Consider the following 17,499-nt stretch of genomic DNA (forward strand, 5'->3'; position numbering starts at 1 on the left):
TTGAACATATGTCTAAGACACCAACAAAGCAGGGTCACCAAGAATATGTAAAAGAATATCAGAAAATTTAGGGATGAAGCTATTTTTATTTCAGCATATTGGTAAATTTTGCAACATTTTAGAAAAGTGAAATTTTCTTTCATAGTTTAGTGTAGTTGTACTACACTAGTGTAGTGTAGTTTAGTGTAGGGTTGTAGCACCTGATAATCTTTTTACCGTAGCTTTGCATCTTCCAAAGACCAACTGTGAAGCAATGGCTACCTTCAGAGGGAAAGTACCCCTAACCCAGAGTCGCTGATGCTCAGGAGAATATAGAGTATGGTGTGGCCCCAGGGGCTGCATCTCTACCCCCTGCCAGCGGCTCAGAGGACTTGGTTCTCGTATCCTTTTCCCCAATTTTTGTTATTTTTTCTTTGGGAGGCTAAGTCTAGGAGTTCACAAGGCAAAAAAAAAAAAAAAAAAAAAAAAAAAGCGTTTCCCTCGATAATCTTCAATATAGATTTGTACCCAGAGATTTGTATTCGAAAGGACAACGTTGATAGCTAACAGAAACCTTGGGCACGTTCCTTCCCTTTCTATCATCAAGAAAATGAGATTGAAGATGATCTCTGAAATCGTGACTTAATCCCCAGGATCAATACTGGCAGGTCGCCCCATCCCTAACGTTGTGTTTACGGTAAAGCGTTCAAAATCGAACGAATGGTGTAGTACCAGACTAAATGTCCCTCAACTCTTTCCTTTTTCGCCAGAGGCAACCCTTAGTAAATCGTTATGTATCTTTTCCAGCTATTTTCTATGCCGATACCCGATCTCCTTTAAACACTCAAATGGGAACATTTTCATCTCACACGCCTTGGGGAATCTCTAGAACTTTTTTTTTTTTTCATCTTTATTTATTAATTTTTTATTTTTTATAAACATATATTTTTATCCCCAGGGGTACAGGTCTGTGAATCACCAGGTTTACACACTTCACAGCACTCACCAAAGCACATACCCTCCCCAATGTCCATAATCCCACCCCCTTCTCCCAAACCCCCTCCCCCCAGCAACCCTCAGTTTGTTTTGTGAGATCAAGAGTCACTTATGGTTTGTCTCCCTCCCAATCCCATCTTGTTTCATTGATTCTTCTCCTACCCACTTAAGCCCCCATGTTGCATCACCACTTCCTCATATCAGGGAGATTATATGACAGTTGTCTTTCTCCGCTTGACTTATTTCGCTAAGCATGATACGCTTCTCTAGAACTTTTCTGAAAGCTCTCTTCTGAACCCGTTTCCCCGAAAGTCCCAGCCTCATTCGCAGACACAACTTCAGAACGCCGCACCGCTGAGTCCACAGTCTTTTACTCTGGGGCGGGGCGGGCTGCCACAGCAACACACACCTCCCCACTTTCGCTTTGTGGGCGGCCCCCCTCAGAGGCAGCTGACACTTTCCTCGGACCGCCTTCCAATCCCGAGCGCCGGGAGTTCGCGGCGGTGCTTTGCCTCATTTCCGCCTCGCAAGGCGATTGGCTCAAGACTCCTTCCTTTGGATTTGAGCCCTCCGCTCGCGCCAGGACCCCGCGCACTGTGATGACGACATCGGCCGGCGGCGGCGCCGACGACACCTGGGAGGCTGGGAGGGCTTCCGGGGCTGCCGGCCTGGCCGCTGAGAGCTGCTGTCATGGCGGCCGCTGTTTGGGGCTTCTTTTCCGTCCTTCTTCTGTTGCTCTCAGGGGATGCCCAGAGCTCGGAGCTGCCTGGGGCTACTGCCGATGGATCAGGCGGGACTGGGGTCGGCACAGGAGATCGCTTCAAGATTGAGGGACGTGCGGTTGTTCCAGGAGTGAAGCCCCAGGACTGGATCTCGGCCGCCCGAGTGCTAGTAGACGGAGAAGAGCATGTCGGATTCCTTAAGTGAGCATCCTGTGGGCAGCGGGAAAGCGGTTGGCGTGGAAGCCGGAAGGGAATTCCCTCTAGGAGAGCCAAGTGTCAAGAACTGATGACTTCGCTGTCGGAGGGTGAAAGGGTGGGCGTCAATAGCAGTCTGTGCCGGGAGACCTTGGGAAGCAACTCGACGCTTTCCCCTATTTTCCCCATCACCCCATTCCGTGTATCTCAGAAATAAGGGTGGCAGGTGCTTGCCCCAGGGCCGGAGCAGTGGGATCCGTTATCTTCAACTCCATTTTTGCCTTGTAGGGGTCGCCCCCCCCCCCGGGCCCTGGCGATAGGTGGACCCCTTATTTGTTTTGTGCGGAATTCTTTCCTTTGCATCTCATTTGGTCTCTCTAGAATCTGGCCACTTTTTGCATTCATTTCAGTCTTTTGGCAGTTTGATGTTGTGTAGAAAGATGCTAAACAAGTGGGAATTCTCAAAACCCAGAGGACTTCTAGATGGCATAGACTGGGAGGCTAATGTTGCTGCTTCTCAAATTAATGGGCCCTGAAGTCCCTAATCAAAGCACCTTTTTTTTTTTTAATGCCTGGTGGTGGGATTGTTGTTCTTTTTTACAGTTGAATTCATCGAGGGATTTGAAACATCACACTTGGTGGCATTTATGTGAGACTGGGGTTTCTCCACATTTGCTTACATGCTTCTTTCTTTTCTAGTTACTAGCAAAAATGGAATTTCAGCCTATATTAAAGAACGTGGTGAATTTATTAGCATTCCAGTTTTGCAGTCGCCTGCTTTTCAGATGTTTAGGCACAAATGTGATGTTTTAAGCCTTTCAGGCACTGCTTGGGAGGTGAAACTATGAACTGAAAGAAAATATTTAGGAAAGGAAGTGTTTCTCTGATAGGTTTATATACCAGCAAGTGGTATTTGCAACCCATACATCTTAAGTTTGGACGTTTACTTCTAAATCTGATTTGCAAATATTCAGATTATCCACGTGCTGTTGAATGAGATTTGAATCTCAGATTAATAGATAATGATGAGAAGTTAGTCTTTTAATACTATTTGTATTTACAAATCTGGCGTTAGGGCATTCTTTAGGGTTTGCCCCAAGTAATGATGTTTTAATGAAAAAACTCTCAATTAAACCTTGGTTTAATTAGTGTAAATTGATAATGTAAATAGTGTAAATTAATAGTATAAATTGATGTTTTGGCTTCTCTTTTCTGCAGTATTCAATTCTTTTAAAAAGCATTTATTAGTTTAGTTTTTTGAAGATTTTATTTATTTATTTATTTATTTAACAGACATACACAGAGAGAGGGAACATAAGCAGAGGGAGTGGGTGAGGGAGAAGTGGGCTCCCCGCAGAGAGGCTGATGTGGGTCTTGATTCTAGGACTCTGGGATCATAACCTGAGCTGAAGGCAGACGTTTAACGACTGAGCCACCCAGCTGCCCTTATTATTTTTATTTTAAAGTAATGTATAAGCAATATGTTTATTGAAGAAAATGTAAACAAATTAGGGATAACAAGACTTAACATTTTATTGTATCTTTTCCAATGAATTTTTAATAGTAAAATACAATATGTAGTACTTTGTTATCTGTTTTTTTTTTTTTAATCCCCCAGTTAATATTTTGGGAGCAGTTACTTACACCATTTCATGTTCTTCTGTTTGTAGAAAGGCTAAGAATTAATATGAGGTGCTTATGGTGGGAAACTTCTTGGAATAGGGATAGTAATTGTCTTGTACTTGTTATGCATAATTAGCTTGGAGTTTTTGACTTACAGTTAGGCTTGTTGGAGGTGGCTTGGGCCTTGGCTAATAGAAATGAGGGGAGTTTTGACAGAGGGTGCTTCATGCCACTTACTGCCCCCATATATATAAAGCATAACTTATTTAAGCAGTCTTCTGTTTGGGGACATTTAGGTAGTTTTCAGTTTTTTGAGTAGTAGATTTTATGCACTATACTTTTTGGGGGGAACTTTTTGTTATGGAAAATTGCAGACATACACTAAAATAAACGATAGTTTCATGAATGTTTAGGTACCCATCACAATCTACTGTTCCGTTTCATGTCTCCTCTGTACCACTTTTTTTTTTTCTGGAATATTTAAATATCACCCTAAATATAATCTCCCTTGAAAAAGCATTATTATGTGTCTCTAAAAGGTAAGGGCTTAAACGCTCACAATACCATTATTGACTTAATAAAATAAGTAATAATGCTACAGATTCATCTAATACCCAGTTCGTTTATCTCAAAAATGCTCCATGTAATTTTCTCAAGTCAGGATCCAACAAAGCTTACATATTGCAGAATACATTTTTAAAACCAAGTTTTAAAATTACATTATAAAATTTATATGTTATCTTTCTCAAATACTTGTCTTACGGTGAAAAATAGATTTGCTTTTTCCTTTGGGTAGTTAGATCTGCTGTTGTGTTTCTCAATCATTAGTTTAATTCTTTTCTGGATCTAGAAAAATATTTTGAAGATGGTTCATTGAGGGTCTGATCAAGAAGCAGAAGACACCCAAATTAGAATAATTCAAGGAAAGCTAATGAAGGGATTAAACACTGTAGTCATGGTATAGGGAAACAACCAGATTGTGCAGTACTCTAGAGTTTACAGCCTCAAGGCTACTATTACCTCTAAGCCTGAAGGAATTTGGGGAGGTAAAGTTTACTGGGACCTAGAGGGGAAGAAAGGACTGCCTTCAGAGGAGCACTGTCCCTTGACACAGCAAGTCAGAGGTGGCCTCTCAGGGAGAGAGCTGGGGAAAAATATGCTAAGCTCATTTTCTTTCCTTCCTTCAGTCTACAAAGAGTTGAAGGGTGGTGAGTGGGTGCAAAGGCCCAGCAATGGTATCTAGCCCAGGAACAAGTTAACTTGATGTTTACATTTCAGTTCTGTTTTAGTTCAGTCTGTACTTTGAAATAGCAAGGAATGTCTTTTCCTTTTACTTTTAGTAAATATTGTGGGTGTGGCAGAATAAATTAGTCCTTCAGCTGTGAAAGAGCCTAAGGATTTTTTTTTTTAAAGACTTTATTTATTTATTTATTTATTTGGGGGAGAGAGAGAGAGAGCGCGCGAGTGAGCAAGCACAGAGGGAGAGTGAGAGGGACAAGCAGACTCTGCACTGAGCAGAGAGCCTGATTTGGGACTCCATGGCAGGACCCTGAGATCATGACCTGAGCTGAAGGGAAACACTTAACCGACTGAGCCACCCAGTTGCCCCGAAAGAGCCCAATGATTTAAGAAGCATTATGTAATGTATTATGATCCAGGGACTTCTCTGATAAAGCAGTTCTTTTTAGGATCATTTGTTTTTTCCTGAAACAGAAACTTCGTTTTCCTCAGAATGTGAGTTTCCCAATATTAAAACAAATTGATTTTGATCTGTGAATCTGAAATTATCAGCCCTTCGATGGGATGGTTTTCTAAGTCTAGAAGGTTTTGAAAAAAATCAGTATGGAAAAGGCAGATAGTTTTAACTACATAAACCTGTTAAACTTCTGTATATCCAAACAAAAGTAACCAGAGTAAATGGGAACTATTTGTAACAAGTGGAACAAATTGTACTTGATGGCCTTCTTGTTAGAAAGAAAGACAACAAAATGCAAACAAAAACTAGGGGGGGAAGCCATTTATTTTTAATTAAGGAGTTGTTGCAGGCAAAATTGGAACCTTAATGTAGTAATGATGCATATTGATAATTTCTCTTGCATGAAGACATGGCTTCAGAATTGAAACTGTGCCCCTGTTATCAACTATCCCCCAGAAGGAACTAGAAGTACTTTCTATGTCAGGATTCTCTGCTCCTGTGGAGTGCTGTGGTGTATTTTCCAGAACCCTTACTGTGTGATTATGGAAGCTGAAGCATGGGGACAATTCTTGCCAGTTTGGGGACTTCTTTTGTTGTTGTCAATTTCTGTGTCATTTGATGGGGGGGTTGATTTGGGAGTTAACAGGTGATTTAGAACATAAGAAAAAAGCAAGCTGTTGATCAGAAGTATCTAAATATGATTTTCATTTTTCTAGGACAGATGGGAGTTTTGTGGTTCATGATATACCTTCTGGATCTTATGTAGTGGAAGTTATATCTCCAGCTTACAGGTTTGATCCTGTCCGAGTAGATATCACTTCAAAAGGAAAAATGAGGTAAGGGCACCTGATTTAGTTTTTACAAAAGGCAAGGCTGCTGAGTACCTCCTATATTCCTTTTAGAATTTATAGTTAGGGCTGAAAAGTTTCTCATTTAAACTAGGTATTCCATAAAAATATCCTTATATTGTCTTTAATTTTAAAATTTTTTCCTCTCTGCCCCAACCTCCCAATATCCTTACATTGTTTTAATTGAGCATTGGTAATACTGCAAAGTTGAACTTCCTCCTGCTCTGGCTTAAATTTATTTTACTCCTAATATTATAATAGAGAAGAGGCACTTCTTCATTCATTACCTACTGAAGAATGAGGAGGCACTTCATTCTTCATTACCTACTATGAGAGCAAAAGCCCTGTGAAAGTTATAATTGAAATAATGATTGTCAGTTAGTTAAGCTTCTGTCTTCGACTAAGGTATGGTTCCAGGACCCTGAGAGTCCCACATCTCATCCTTGCTCAGCAGGGAGGCTGCTTCTCCCTCTGCCTGCTGCTCCCCTACTTGTGCGCGCTCTCTCTCTTTCTCTCTGACAAATAAATAAATCTTAAAAAAAAAAAAAAAGGAAATATGATTATTTAAAGTGGGAAATAATTTAACTTTTCTAAATTAGAAATATTATATGCCACCTGTTTTTCACTGGGATATTTTGACAGTACCTCTTAATATCTACTTAATAGTTGTATTGATCTGGAAATTTCTGTAGTTCTTCCTTTCTAAAATATTTAGTGTGCAGTGGAAATTTAGTATTTTGGGGGCAAACAGTGGATTACATTGTGTAGTTTATCTCAAAGTGAGGATCATGATGAGAAAAGAAAAAAAGCACAGTATAATTTCTAAGTAGATGAGCATATGCTTTGAAGTTGAGGTGAAAAGAATGTGGGAATAATTCAGGCCGTGAGTATAGAATACCACAAATCCATTTGAAGTTAGAATCTGTTGTGTAGATGTCCACAGTTATTCCTTCTGTTATTCAGCATTTAATTAATTTATTTATTATTGTCCCATACTAGTAGTATTCTCTTTGGTCTAAACTGACCAATAAATAAATAAATAAATAAATTTTTATTTATTTGTTTATTTTTTTCTAGCTTTATTGAGGTATGGTGACAAATATGAAAGAATTTCGAGTGGTAATGTCTCTTTGAGCTATCACAAAATGACTCCATGTTACAGTAATAAAGCGTAAGTCTTGGAAAGGCAAAAATAATTTTGGGGTTCTGTTTTATTGCTGACCTTTTTGGTATGTGCCGAGAATATTTGGGTTGATTTGTAGCGACCCCAGATTGAGCTGACATGATAGAGATATGTTCAGTTGGTACCATAATATTTACATTTGAGATAGTGTTTACACCTAAAATGTTTTTCTTCTTTCTTCACCTTATGTTTTGCTTTGTTTTGTTTTGGGACACTGAATGTCATAAAAGTATATTATAATTCACATAGAGTGAGTCTCACCTAGAGCTGTCTCATCCTTTATATTAGCTACAGATTAGTCCATTGATGCCTGTGCCTATTGATGGGCAGGTAGGGTTTTCTTTCTCCTCCTTTTTTTTTTCTTTTTTTTTTTTTAAGATTTTATTTATTTATGACAGAGAGCGATAACAAGAGAGAGCAGAAGCACCCAAGAGCTAGAGAGGGAAAAGCAGGCTCCCCACTGAGCAGGGAGCCCAGTTGATCCCAGAATCCCAGGATCCTGGGATCATGACCTGAGCTGAAGGCAGACACTCAATGACTGAGCCACCCAGGTGCCCATTCTTTCTCCTTTGTTAACATGTGTAATGAACAGAGACAGTTACAACTTACATTCTTGATATTATCATGAAACTAATATAATGATGCCACTAAAAATGATGCCACTTAGAAACGAATTACCCCCCTGATTTTTGAAGTTAAAATTGTTGTCTTAGAATAGTCTAGTTTGTCCAAGTTCTTTTTTTTTTTTTTTTAAGATTTTATTTATTTATTTAGCAGACAGAGATCACAAGTAGGCAGAGAGGCAGGCAGAGAGAAGGGGGAAGTAGGCTCCCTGCCGAGCAGAGAGCCCAACGAGTGGCTCGATCCTAGGACCCTGGGATCATGACCTGAGCTGAAGGCAGAGGCTTAACCCACTGAGCCACCCAGGCGCCCCTAGTTTCTCCAAATTCTAATCATATTTCTTGCTGTTGGCTGTTTAGAGCAAGGGTAAAGCTTGAATTGAAGGTAATCTCTTGTAAATATGTTTATAAATATTTGATTAGAATAAGTGGATTTTTTTTTAAAGTAGTTGAAGCACATTAGGTATCAAATTTCTTACTTCTTTTTTTAGAGGCATGAAGATTTGTAAGAAAATATATAGGTAAAATCTTAGTATGTTAAATTTAAACTTTAAAGGACTTACCATGGGACGCCTGGATGTCTCAGTCATTAAGTGTCTGCCTTCAGCTCAGGTCATGATCCCAGAATCCTGGGATCGAGTCCCGCATTGGGCTCCCTGCTCAGCGGGAGGGAAGCCTGCTTCTCTTTCTCCAACTCCCCCTGCTTGTGTTCCCTCTCTCGCTGTCTCTCTTTCTGTCAAATAAAGAAAATATTAAAAAAAAAAAAAAAAAAAACCTTAAAAAAAAACAACGGACTTATCATGACTTTTTATATATTTTAAAATTGTAAGTTTGGAGATGGGTGGGTATGTAGATTACACTGTACATTATGTATACATTTCATAGGTTTTTAAAGAAATATCAAAAACACTAAATACTGGGGGAAATGATAGTTGTTAAAAGGGGATGCTTGGAGATGCCTAGGTGGCTCAGTCAGTTAAGCTGCTGCCTTCAGTTCAGGTGTGATCCCAGAGTCCTGGGATCGAGTCCTGCATCTGGCTCCTTGCTCAGCCGGGAGCCTGCTTCTCTCTCTGCTTCTGCCTGCCACTCTGCCTGCTTGTGTGTGCATGCTCGCTCTCTCTGATAAATAAATAAAATCTTTTAAAAAAAGGGGGAGCATGCTTGTCTATTAGAAACTATAATTTATATTTCTGTATTTTTGCTCTGAATTTTGAATAAAGTAAGCAAGTGGAAATATTTTTCTATATATAAAGGTTTTTGCTTTGGGTAAAGAGTACTTCCTTCTTTAGCATTTAAGGACTGATTGCAGCAGTGGGATTCATATTCTCAGTTCCATTCCTGATGATTGGATGCCTGAAGCATATTAAAAACAAGGCCCTTTTCATTTTAATAATTGTGAATGGGACAGAATAGAGAAAGAGGGGGATTTAAATAAGATCCTAATATTCTTGGCCAGTATTTTGTAAGCATGCTTGGTATATGATAAACATCTCCTTTTAAATGTATAAGAAAAGTCCTGGGGGACAAACCATAAGCCACTTTCATTCCTGGGGGTTTGATGTTCTAACCCAAATACTCAGATTTGGGGCATCTGGGTGGCTCAGTTGGCTAAACATCCAACTCTTAATCTTAGCTCAGGTCTTGATCTCAGCCCATGGAGCCTACTTTAAAAAAAAAAAAAAAAAAGAAAGAAAAAGAAGAAGCTTAGATTTTATTAGCAGTATGTAGGTAAGAGGTAAGTCTTAGGCTTTCTTTGAGCCAGAATTGGATCTAGGACTTGATTTTCCCTTTGACCCTTGGCACTAAAATCCAAAAAGACCAGGCTCCCAATCTGGGCCTGGATTTTTGGAGGGAAAAATCTCTCCTGAAATTTAATAGTCACCATCCTACCCTCATTGAAATTTAGTGTGTGAATTTATTACTTCCCACATAATCCAGAAACTTTCAGGACATGCAATTAACAAGATCATTCCTGGTCACATTCCTGGTCTTGTGATAGAGACAAATGCATAACCTCTTTGCAAGGAGATACTCTCTGTCCAGGCCCGTATGTAAAAAAAAGCACATAACTTATCAAATACCCAAGAAAACAATGTACATTGAGTCAGCAGATGAATTAGACCTCTGAGAACCTTAGACAATAGAATTACTGGATATGAACTATGAAATAGTTTATATTTAAAATGCTAAACCAAATAAAAGACTTATTGCCATAAGAGTAAGATACTACAAAAATAGATCATAGATATTTGAAAAAAGAACAAAATAGAACTTCTCCAATAAATACAGGCTTTGGAATACAAAACTCAATGCATGTGTTAAGCAATTGAACAGAGGTTTGAGGAACTATAAGATGGATCAGAAAAAACTTACCCAGAATCTAGTACACATAAAGGAATGGACACTGTGAAAGAATTTAGTTAAGATGCCTAGTAGAGAATGAAAAGGTTGAATAGGTGTCAAATAGAAGTTCTGAAAACAAACGAGTGAGCAGCGGGGAGGCAGTTTTCAAAGAGTAAGCTGGAACATGTGTGAAAGTGGGTGAGAGTTTTGATTAAAGTTAGTGCATCTCAGGTGAAAATGTAGTGTTACCTATAGCACTGTTGCAGGACTTTCTTGAATCATAAATTTTTCTTGCAAAATAGACTTGAAAATTAGGTATGTTTATTAATTCATCTCAGACAACCAAAGAGATATGCAGCAATTTTGTATATTTATAGCAAAATTAATTTATTATTAAATATAATCAAAGAGCATTAGAGCTAGAAGAATTTCTAAAAGAGCTTTTGATATAAACAGAGAACTTGTCTAATCCCATAGGCCTATATAATGACAGAGCTACAGCTCAAAATTAGGTCTTCCGATTTCAAGATTAGTGTTCTTTCTCTACATTTTGCTAAATGCTTTAGAAATACAGATAAGATTTTTAAGATCAAGAGTTTAGATGCCAAAGCATTTTGGAAAAAGCGAAAGGTATGCTAAAAACTATGAGTAGTTCTTTTAACTAGTAATGTTTTTGAATAAACTACTGATGCTTTTCTCATGTGGCTTTATCAGAGCAAGATATGTGAATTACATCAAAACATCAGAAGTGGTCAGACTGCCCTATCCTCTCCAAATGAAATCTTCAGGCCCACCTTCTTACTTTATTAAAAGGGAATCATGGGGCTGGACAGACTTTCTAATGAACCCGATGGTATGTATCATGCTATAATTAAGTATCTTAACTACTCTCTAATTTGATTCTAGGTAGTCAAAAATGTCTAATCCTGGTGAGGAAGAAAAGACGTCAGATTGTTAGATGAATGGTTAATGGTGAATAGGTTATTGATTTATTGATTTCAGGAAAATAGTAGCTTTGGAAATAATATTGGAAATAATGTAGTGAGAATTGCATGGTTGCTTTGACACTGAAATGTGCAACAGAAATGGGATAAATACTTATGATAAAATGTTTTAAAATGCGAATGGAATAAGAGTATGTGGTTAGTCAAATGTGGAGTTAGCAGTCTCATCCTTCGTTCTACCTGCCTATTAGTTCACTGATGAATGTGCCATCATTTATTGAACCGCTACTATTGGTGGCTTGAGTAAGCATTTTTCTCCTTTTTTCACATGTGTAGTAAACAGAGAAGTTATTCTGTGATAATTTAAATACTTGGTATGAAACTGATGTTATGGTGTCCAGTAATAATAAAACACTAATAGGATACATTCTTTAGAAACAAATTAAGTTTTTTTTCTGCTTCTGGAAGTTGAATTATTATCTTGAAATATTCTAAATGGTGATCATATTCCTTGCTGATAGCTATTTGAATCACAAACAGGAATATTTGGGGAATGTATATTTTTTGAGAGAAATAAATAGTAAAATAAATAAAATAAATAAATAGTCTGATCTGCTATCAGACATAAAGAACCAGGAGGGTAGAGTGCATAGGAGAAATCAGCAATAAAACTCCAAACCTTATTAAGAAATAGCTTCCATATTCTCATTTCTGAAATTCCGCAGAAACATACCTAGTGCTAGAAGCTTGGCAGGCATTTTTCAAAACTGATCTGTTGTAGTAGTCACCTGGTACTATGTTGCAGTCTTGAGAAGATGTATATTAATTAGAGAGTCAATATAATATTTTCTGCAAGAACCACAGAGTCATCTGGAAAGATCCCAATTGGCCATCAGGATCCTTGTTCCTAATGCCAGACTGCAGATTAAGGAAAGTGAGTAACACAAACATACTGTTTGTGTTAAATAAAATTGTAAACTCTGCAAAATGATAGGTGGCTCATATACGAAGTGAGGTGTCTGTAAGGTCCAAACCTACATGAATTAGGCTCTTAATACTCTACAGTAGTCAAACAATGAGGAGAACCTTATATCAGCAGGGCTGGGTCAATAGAATTGAGGTGGTGCTGGTAGTTTTATTCTATATATAACATTTGAATCTTTAATTTCATCATGGATTGTTAAGTGTAGATTTTATTCTTCTGTCAAGTGGGGAAAACACTTTCTGGATTTTTTTTCCTCCATAGGTTATGATGATGGTTCTTCCATTATTGATATTTGTGCTTCTGCCCAAAGTGGTCAATACAAGTGATCCTGACATGAGACGGGTAAGATGTTTGCCCCCTTTGTGGATTTTTGAACCATATTCTGATGCCTGAACCAGCTGTTGTGGCCGAATGGCTTGGGTTTTTTCAGCTTTATCTTAATTCCCAAGCCAAATTCATTCAGAGGCTGTGTTAGCACAGTATCATGTTCCTCTCATTTAATTACTTATTTCCACTGGACCAGATAAATGCAGTTGGTTCTGCCCGATAAAAGCCTGGGTCTCTTCATATAGCTTAAACACTCTGCTTAGTACGACTTTGTGTCTTTGTGCCTCTTTTGTTAAATAGTTCAAATGGTACCCCAATTCATATAGTTTGCAAAATGATGGTTTTTTATGATTTACCTTTATTTTATAAAACTCTTGAGAGTATATATTTAGCTTTTGTAGTCAGATACACACACACACACACACACACACACACACACACACACACAAATTCAGTTGCCAGGTAAGATGCTTCAAATTTAGTGCCACTGCTTTGTCTCTTTTAAATACTGGCTTCCATAAAATCTTCAGAATTCTTTTTAAAGATTTTATTCATTTTATTGACAGATTGCAAGTAGGCAGAGAGGAAGGCAGAGAGAGAGGAAGGGAAGCAGGCTCCCCGCTGAGCAGAGAGCCTGATGCAGGGCTTGATCCCAGGACCCTGGGATCATGACCTGAGTCGAAGGCAGAGGCTTCAACCCACTGAGCCACCCAGGCACCCCCCAGAATTCTTTTTAAACCCTTATTTTTCTTCTGTCTGGAAACCATCAACAAGCTCGTTTCCTCAGTTCCAGGTTTTTCCATTGTATGTAATATATTAATGTATTGACACATTATTCATTGCTGAATGAACATTTTTTAATTGATATCTATGTTATAGATACTAGGGATACAAAAATGAGTTGTATATCATCCCTGTTGTCAACAGACTCAGAATCCAGTTAAATGTAGGAAATAGAATGGATTTATAAACACTCTTCTTGCCATCAGAGGATTGTGGGTATATGTGTGAGAGAGTTTTAAATGGGAAAATAAGGTACACATCAAATAAATTAAAATGTCTGCTGAGGTAGTAGATGATTAAGTTCTGTAGAAGGCAAGGCATTTATTCCAAGCTGGAATAGCAGAAAAAGTTTCATGATCAAAGAATGCTTTATGATACTTCAGAATGTCTTACTGCCAAATTTGACATTTTTGCTTCAGTGTTGGTCAGAAAGTGTACATCCTATGTCATCCTTGTTAACCAGTTAACCCTGTGGTATCAATAGAAGGAAACGTTGGAGGTCACATTGGATCAAAAGTTCATTCCTTGCAGAGTGCTTTGCACATAGTAAGCAGTGTAAAAAGGTCTTTATTCAAGAGCTTCAGAATTGAGGAGATTCAGAAATAGAGTTGGTGATACATTTTTGCAGGGTCTCAAGACCTCTTACGATATACATTTAATTTTTTATGATTAGAGCTTGTTAACATTTCTGATTTATGCTTAAAATGTTTCTTTTCCTGGGTATATCTGTAAATGCACTTTCTCCTTGAAAACCTGTGTATAAATTCTACCTTTAGGGAGAAAGCCTAAGCTAATATCCAAGTGGTGTTCAACTTTAAATGATAGGTAATACAGTTTTTGCTGTTGTTTTTTTTTTTTTTTTTTCATGTGTAAACTAATACAATTTTAAGTTCACTTTGGAATTTAATGTAAAATTCAAGTGTGACATATATTACATAAATATTGTTGAAGGTGGAGCAGTACTTTATAGATTGTTGGCTTATTAGAGAGAGGACAAAACCTCAAAATAAAAGTGCCAGATCCTTATGAGGTCCTGCCAGTAATTTGTTTGTAGCATTTCTGTTTCTTGCTCTAGATGCTGCGATTGAGGTCCCTCAGGCCTTAATAGCATTCACAGATTTACTACTAAGGGCCTTAGGAATGAAGTGTTGGAAATATGTATTTATTGTCCAAACATTTCTGATAACTTTGTATATAGTTAAAGACTGATACTCTTTTTTATATGCATCTAAAGAAAGCACGAGTTTAAAAAAACATTAAAACAGTAAGAGCATTTTAACCAGAAAACAAAATAAGGTGGCAAGAATATGATCACATATAATCATAGAAAATACTCTTTATGAAAACATAAGCTGAATCACACCAACATAAGATTTATTGGACATTGGGACGCCTGGGTGGCTCAGTTGGTTGGACGACTGCCTTCGGCTCAGGTCATGATCCTGGAGTCCCGGGATCGAGTCCCGCATCGGACTCCCAGCTCCATGGGGAGTCTGCTTCTCTCTCTGACCTTCTCCTCGTTCATGCTCTCTCTCACTGTCTCTCTCTCAAGTAAATAAATAAAATCTTTAAAAAAAAAAAAAAAGATTTATTGGACATTAATTAAGGGCCATGATCAAAGAATGCTTTATGATACTTCAGAATGTCTTACTGCCAAATTTGACATTTTTGCTTCAGTGTTGGTCAGAAAGTGTACATCCTATGTCATCCTTGTTAACCAGTTAGTAGTATAAAGGAGGTATGAAACATGGTTTCTGAAGGGCTGTGGGGTAGAACATTGCTGAGGACCAGTAGCTGCTCTTTGTTCTCTTTCTCTCCTTTAATGGAAGTGTTAGTTGTTAGATGACTTGAAGGATCCTAATGCCTTTCCTTTTACTGTGCTTTGTCCTCTTGCAGGAGATGGAACAGTCGATGAATATGCTGAATTCCAACCATGAATTGCCTGATGTTTCTGAGTTCATGACAAGACTCTTCTCTTCAAAATCTTCTGGCAAGTCTAGCAGCGGCAGCAGTAAAACAGGCAAAAGTGGGGCTGGCAAAAGGAGGTAGTTGGACAGTTGGAGATAGCATTTGCACAAATACGGATCACTGAGTGGCATCCAAGTCTTGAGGGGAAACCATGTGAAGCAACTACTGTAAACTTGAGTCATCTTTAAAGTTGATCTCTTACACCTGTCGTGTGTGGTAACTCTTTAGCACATGTTTTGTACTTGGTACACAAGAAAATCCAGCTTTCATCTTTTGTCTGTATGAGGTCAATATTGATGTCACTGAATTAATTACAGTGTCCTATAGAAAATGACATTAATAAATTATATGAAGTACTATACATTATGTATATTAAAATGTCTTAATCCAGAGATAAAAATGACCTTGTCATTTCTTCTTCACTTAATGTTTCTTTTATTCCAGACAGTTTTCTTCTTTCATTATATGAGGCTTGCAATTGACCTTTCCTATTTAAAAAGAAGTGGTTGATATTTTAGAGCTGCATGCACCATGGTTTTTTGTGTAGCCAGACCTTTCACAGTGGTCAGCCCTGCCCTGCACTTAACATTCCCTGGTGTTTGAGATGGAAGCCTATGTTCCTGATGTAGTTTTAATTTTTGTTAGTACAGTTAGTTTTATTAGAGTATGGATATATGAATGAGAGTTGTTGTTACCAGTTCTTAAATTTTGGTTACCATCAATGGGATTCATTACTGAGTGCCAGTAATGTGCTGTGCTTCAAAGTAGGATTCAGAGATGGATAATGTCCAGTGTCTGTCCTTCATAGAGCTTATTATATAGGGAGGAAGCACAATAATAAGAGGGAATGAATGGTCAGGGGAAGGAAGTGCAGCATAGGAGAGCCTTCTGGAGACTAAGGATGGAAAATCAACCTTGGAGCTCCATGCTGTAATGTTGGTAGTACAGCACAGGGAGCTTTTAAATCTCCTCATCTTTCCCATCATTCTCAGACTTGTTGGAATATAGATTACATTACTTTCCAGTCTGGATTATCTAAAAAACTTTTTATTTCAATAAGTTATAAAAATTTCATACCTTTTATTTTGGTTTATTTTAATTAAAAATGAACTCTGAAACTATACTATTACTTCTCTAGTAAAGGTCTCTTACCCTCTTCTTTGTTAAAGAACTCCCCTACTGCTTTCTTAAGGGTATTAAACCAGCCAGAAATAACAAAAGAAGTGATTTCAGATTCTTATTTTCTCTTTTGTGTAAGTACCATTGTCCATTTTGAAGTGAAGCTTGTAAGTTTTCTTTAAAGATGTAAGTTCTGATACAGGACATTTTATTAACTATATCTCTGTTTGTTAATTATATGCTGAGGTTACCAAACTGGTTGAGCTATAATTGACCAAGATAGGTAAATTGGTTAATGGTAGAACTAGGTAGGTCTTTGAAAATAGAGTCATTTATTGAAAATAAAATATTAAAATACTAGTTGAATGAAAAGTTGCAATTTAAAAGAAACAATATAGTGAGAGTCGTAGTTGTATGACTGGAAATCATCTTGAAAAATTTCAAAATTTGGATTGTCAAAATTTGCACATATAATACCTAAGGACCAAAAAAATTAGAAAGTACTTCCAAGGAAGTTATCATTTCATGTGCTAATAAAGAAACTTTGTGGTTATTTTATATAGATTCTAAAACCATCTGAATATAAAATCTAGACATCTCTTATATTATAGAATGTTACTATTATCAGTTGTATATGAAAATCTTATCTTTGCATAGAACCTTCATCAAAGGCTTAGTGTGCTTACAGATGCAGAAATGATTGTATTAGGCAATATTGGGTTTAGTGCAAAGAGCCCATTTAGCTGCTAACTGCTTTGTGACTTTGGGCAAGTCACTTTCCCTCTTTAAACCATGTCTTGTCTTGTCATTGTTGTATTTCCAGCGTTGAGCATGTAGGCACACAATAAATGTTTGTTAAATGAATAAATAAATGGGCCTCAAGTTTCCTCATCTGTAAATTGAGGGATTTGGATTAGACCCATAAATTCTTTTTCAGATCTAAAATTATTCCACTAGAATTTTAATCCAGTCCTATTATTTCCTGCCTGTAGGAAGGGTATATCACTACCAAGTTCTTCTTTCTTTTCTACTAATTTGGATTCTTTCTGGTGTTCCCCATTTGGAGGTAAAGTGTTGTTTTGCTCTTTAGGGCCTTTCTTAGATTCATATATATGTATATGTATATACATATATATATATTTCCTTCTTAATATAAGCCTTGTGTTTT

General features: G+C 37.5%; 1 protein-coding gene across 2 annotated transcripts; it reads left to right on the forward strand.

Moving 5' to 3' along the window:
* The first annotated feature begins 1,571 nt into the window (after nucleotides 1-1,571).
* Nucleotides 1,572-17,203, forward strand: EMC7 (ER membrane protein complex subunit 7). Of its 2 annotated transcripts, XM_032343180.1 has the most exons (5): nucleotides 1,575-1,898; nucleotides 5,928-6,047; nucleotides 10,920-11,058; nucleotides 12,396-12,476; nucleotides 15,141-17,203. In XM_032343180.1, the coding sequence occupies exons 1-5, from the start codon at nucleotides 1,666-1,668 to the stop codon at nucleotides 15,291-15,293; spliced, it is 726 nt and encodes a 241-aa protein (XP_032199071.1). In that variant the 5' UTR covers nucleotides 1,575-1,665; the 3' UTR covers nucleotides 15,294-17,203. The 2 variants fall into 2 exon arrangements, with proteins under 2 accessions (XP_032199072.1, XP_032199071.1); XM_032343181.1 differs by lacking the exon at nucleotides 5,928-6,047 and having other exon boundaries at nucleotides 1,572-1,898.
* Nucleotides 17,204-17,499: the final 296 nt, after the last annotated feature.

Source organism: Mustela erminea, chromosome 5, assembly GCF_009829155.1.
Source record: "Mustela erminea isolate mMusErm1 chromosome 5, mMusErm1.Pri, whole genome shotgun sequence".
In the NCBI taxonomy this organism is placed as follows: Eukaryota; Metazoa; Chordata; class Mammalia; order Carnivora; family Mustelidae; genus Mustela; species Mustela erminea.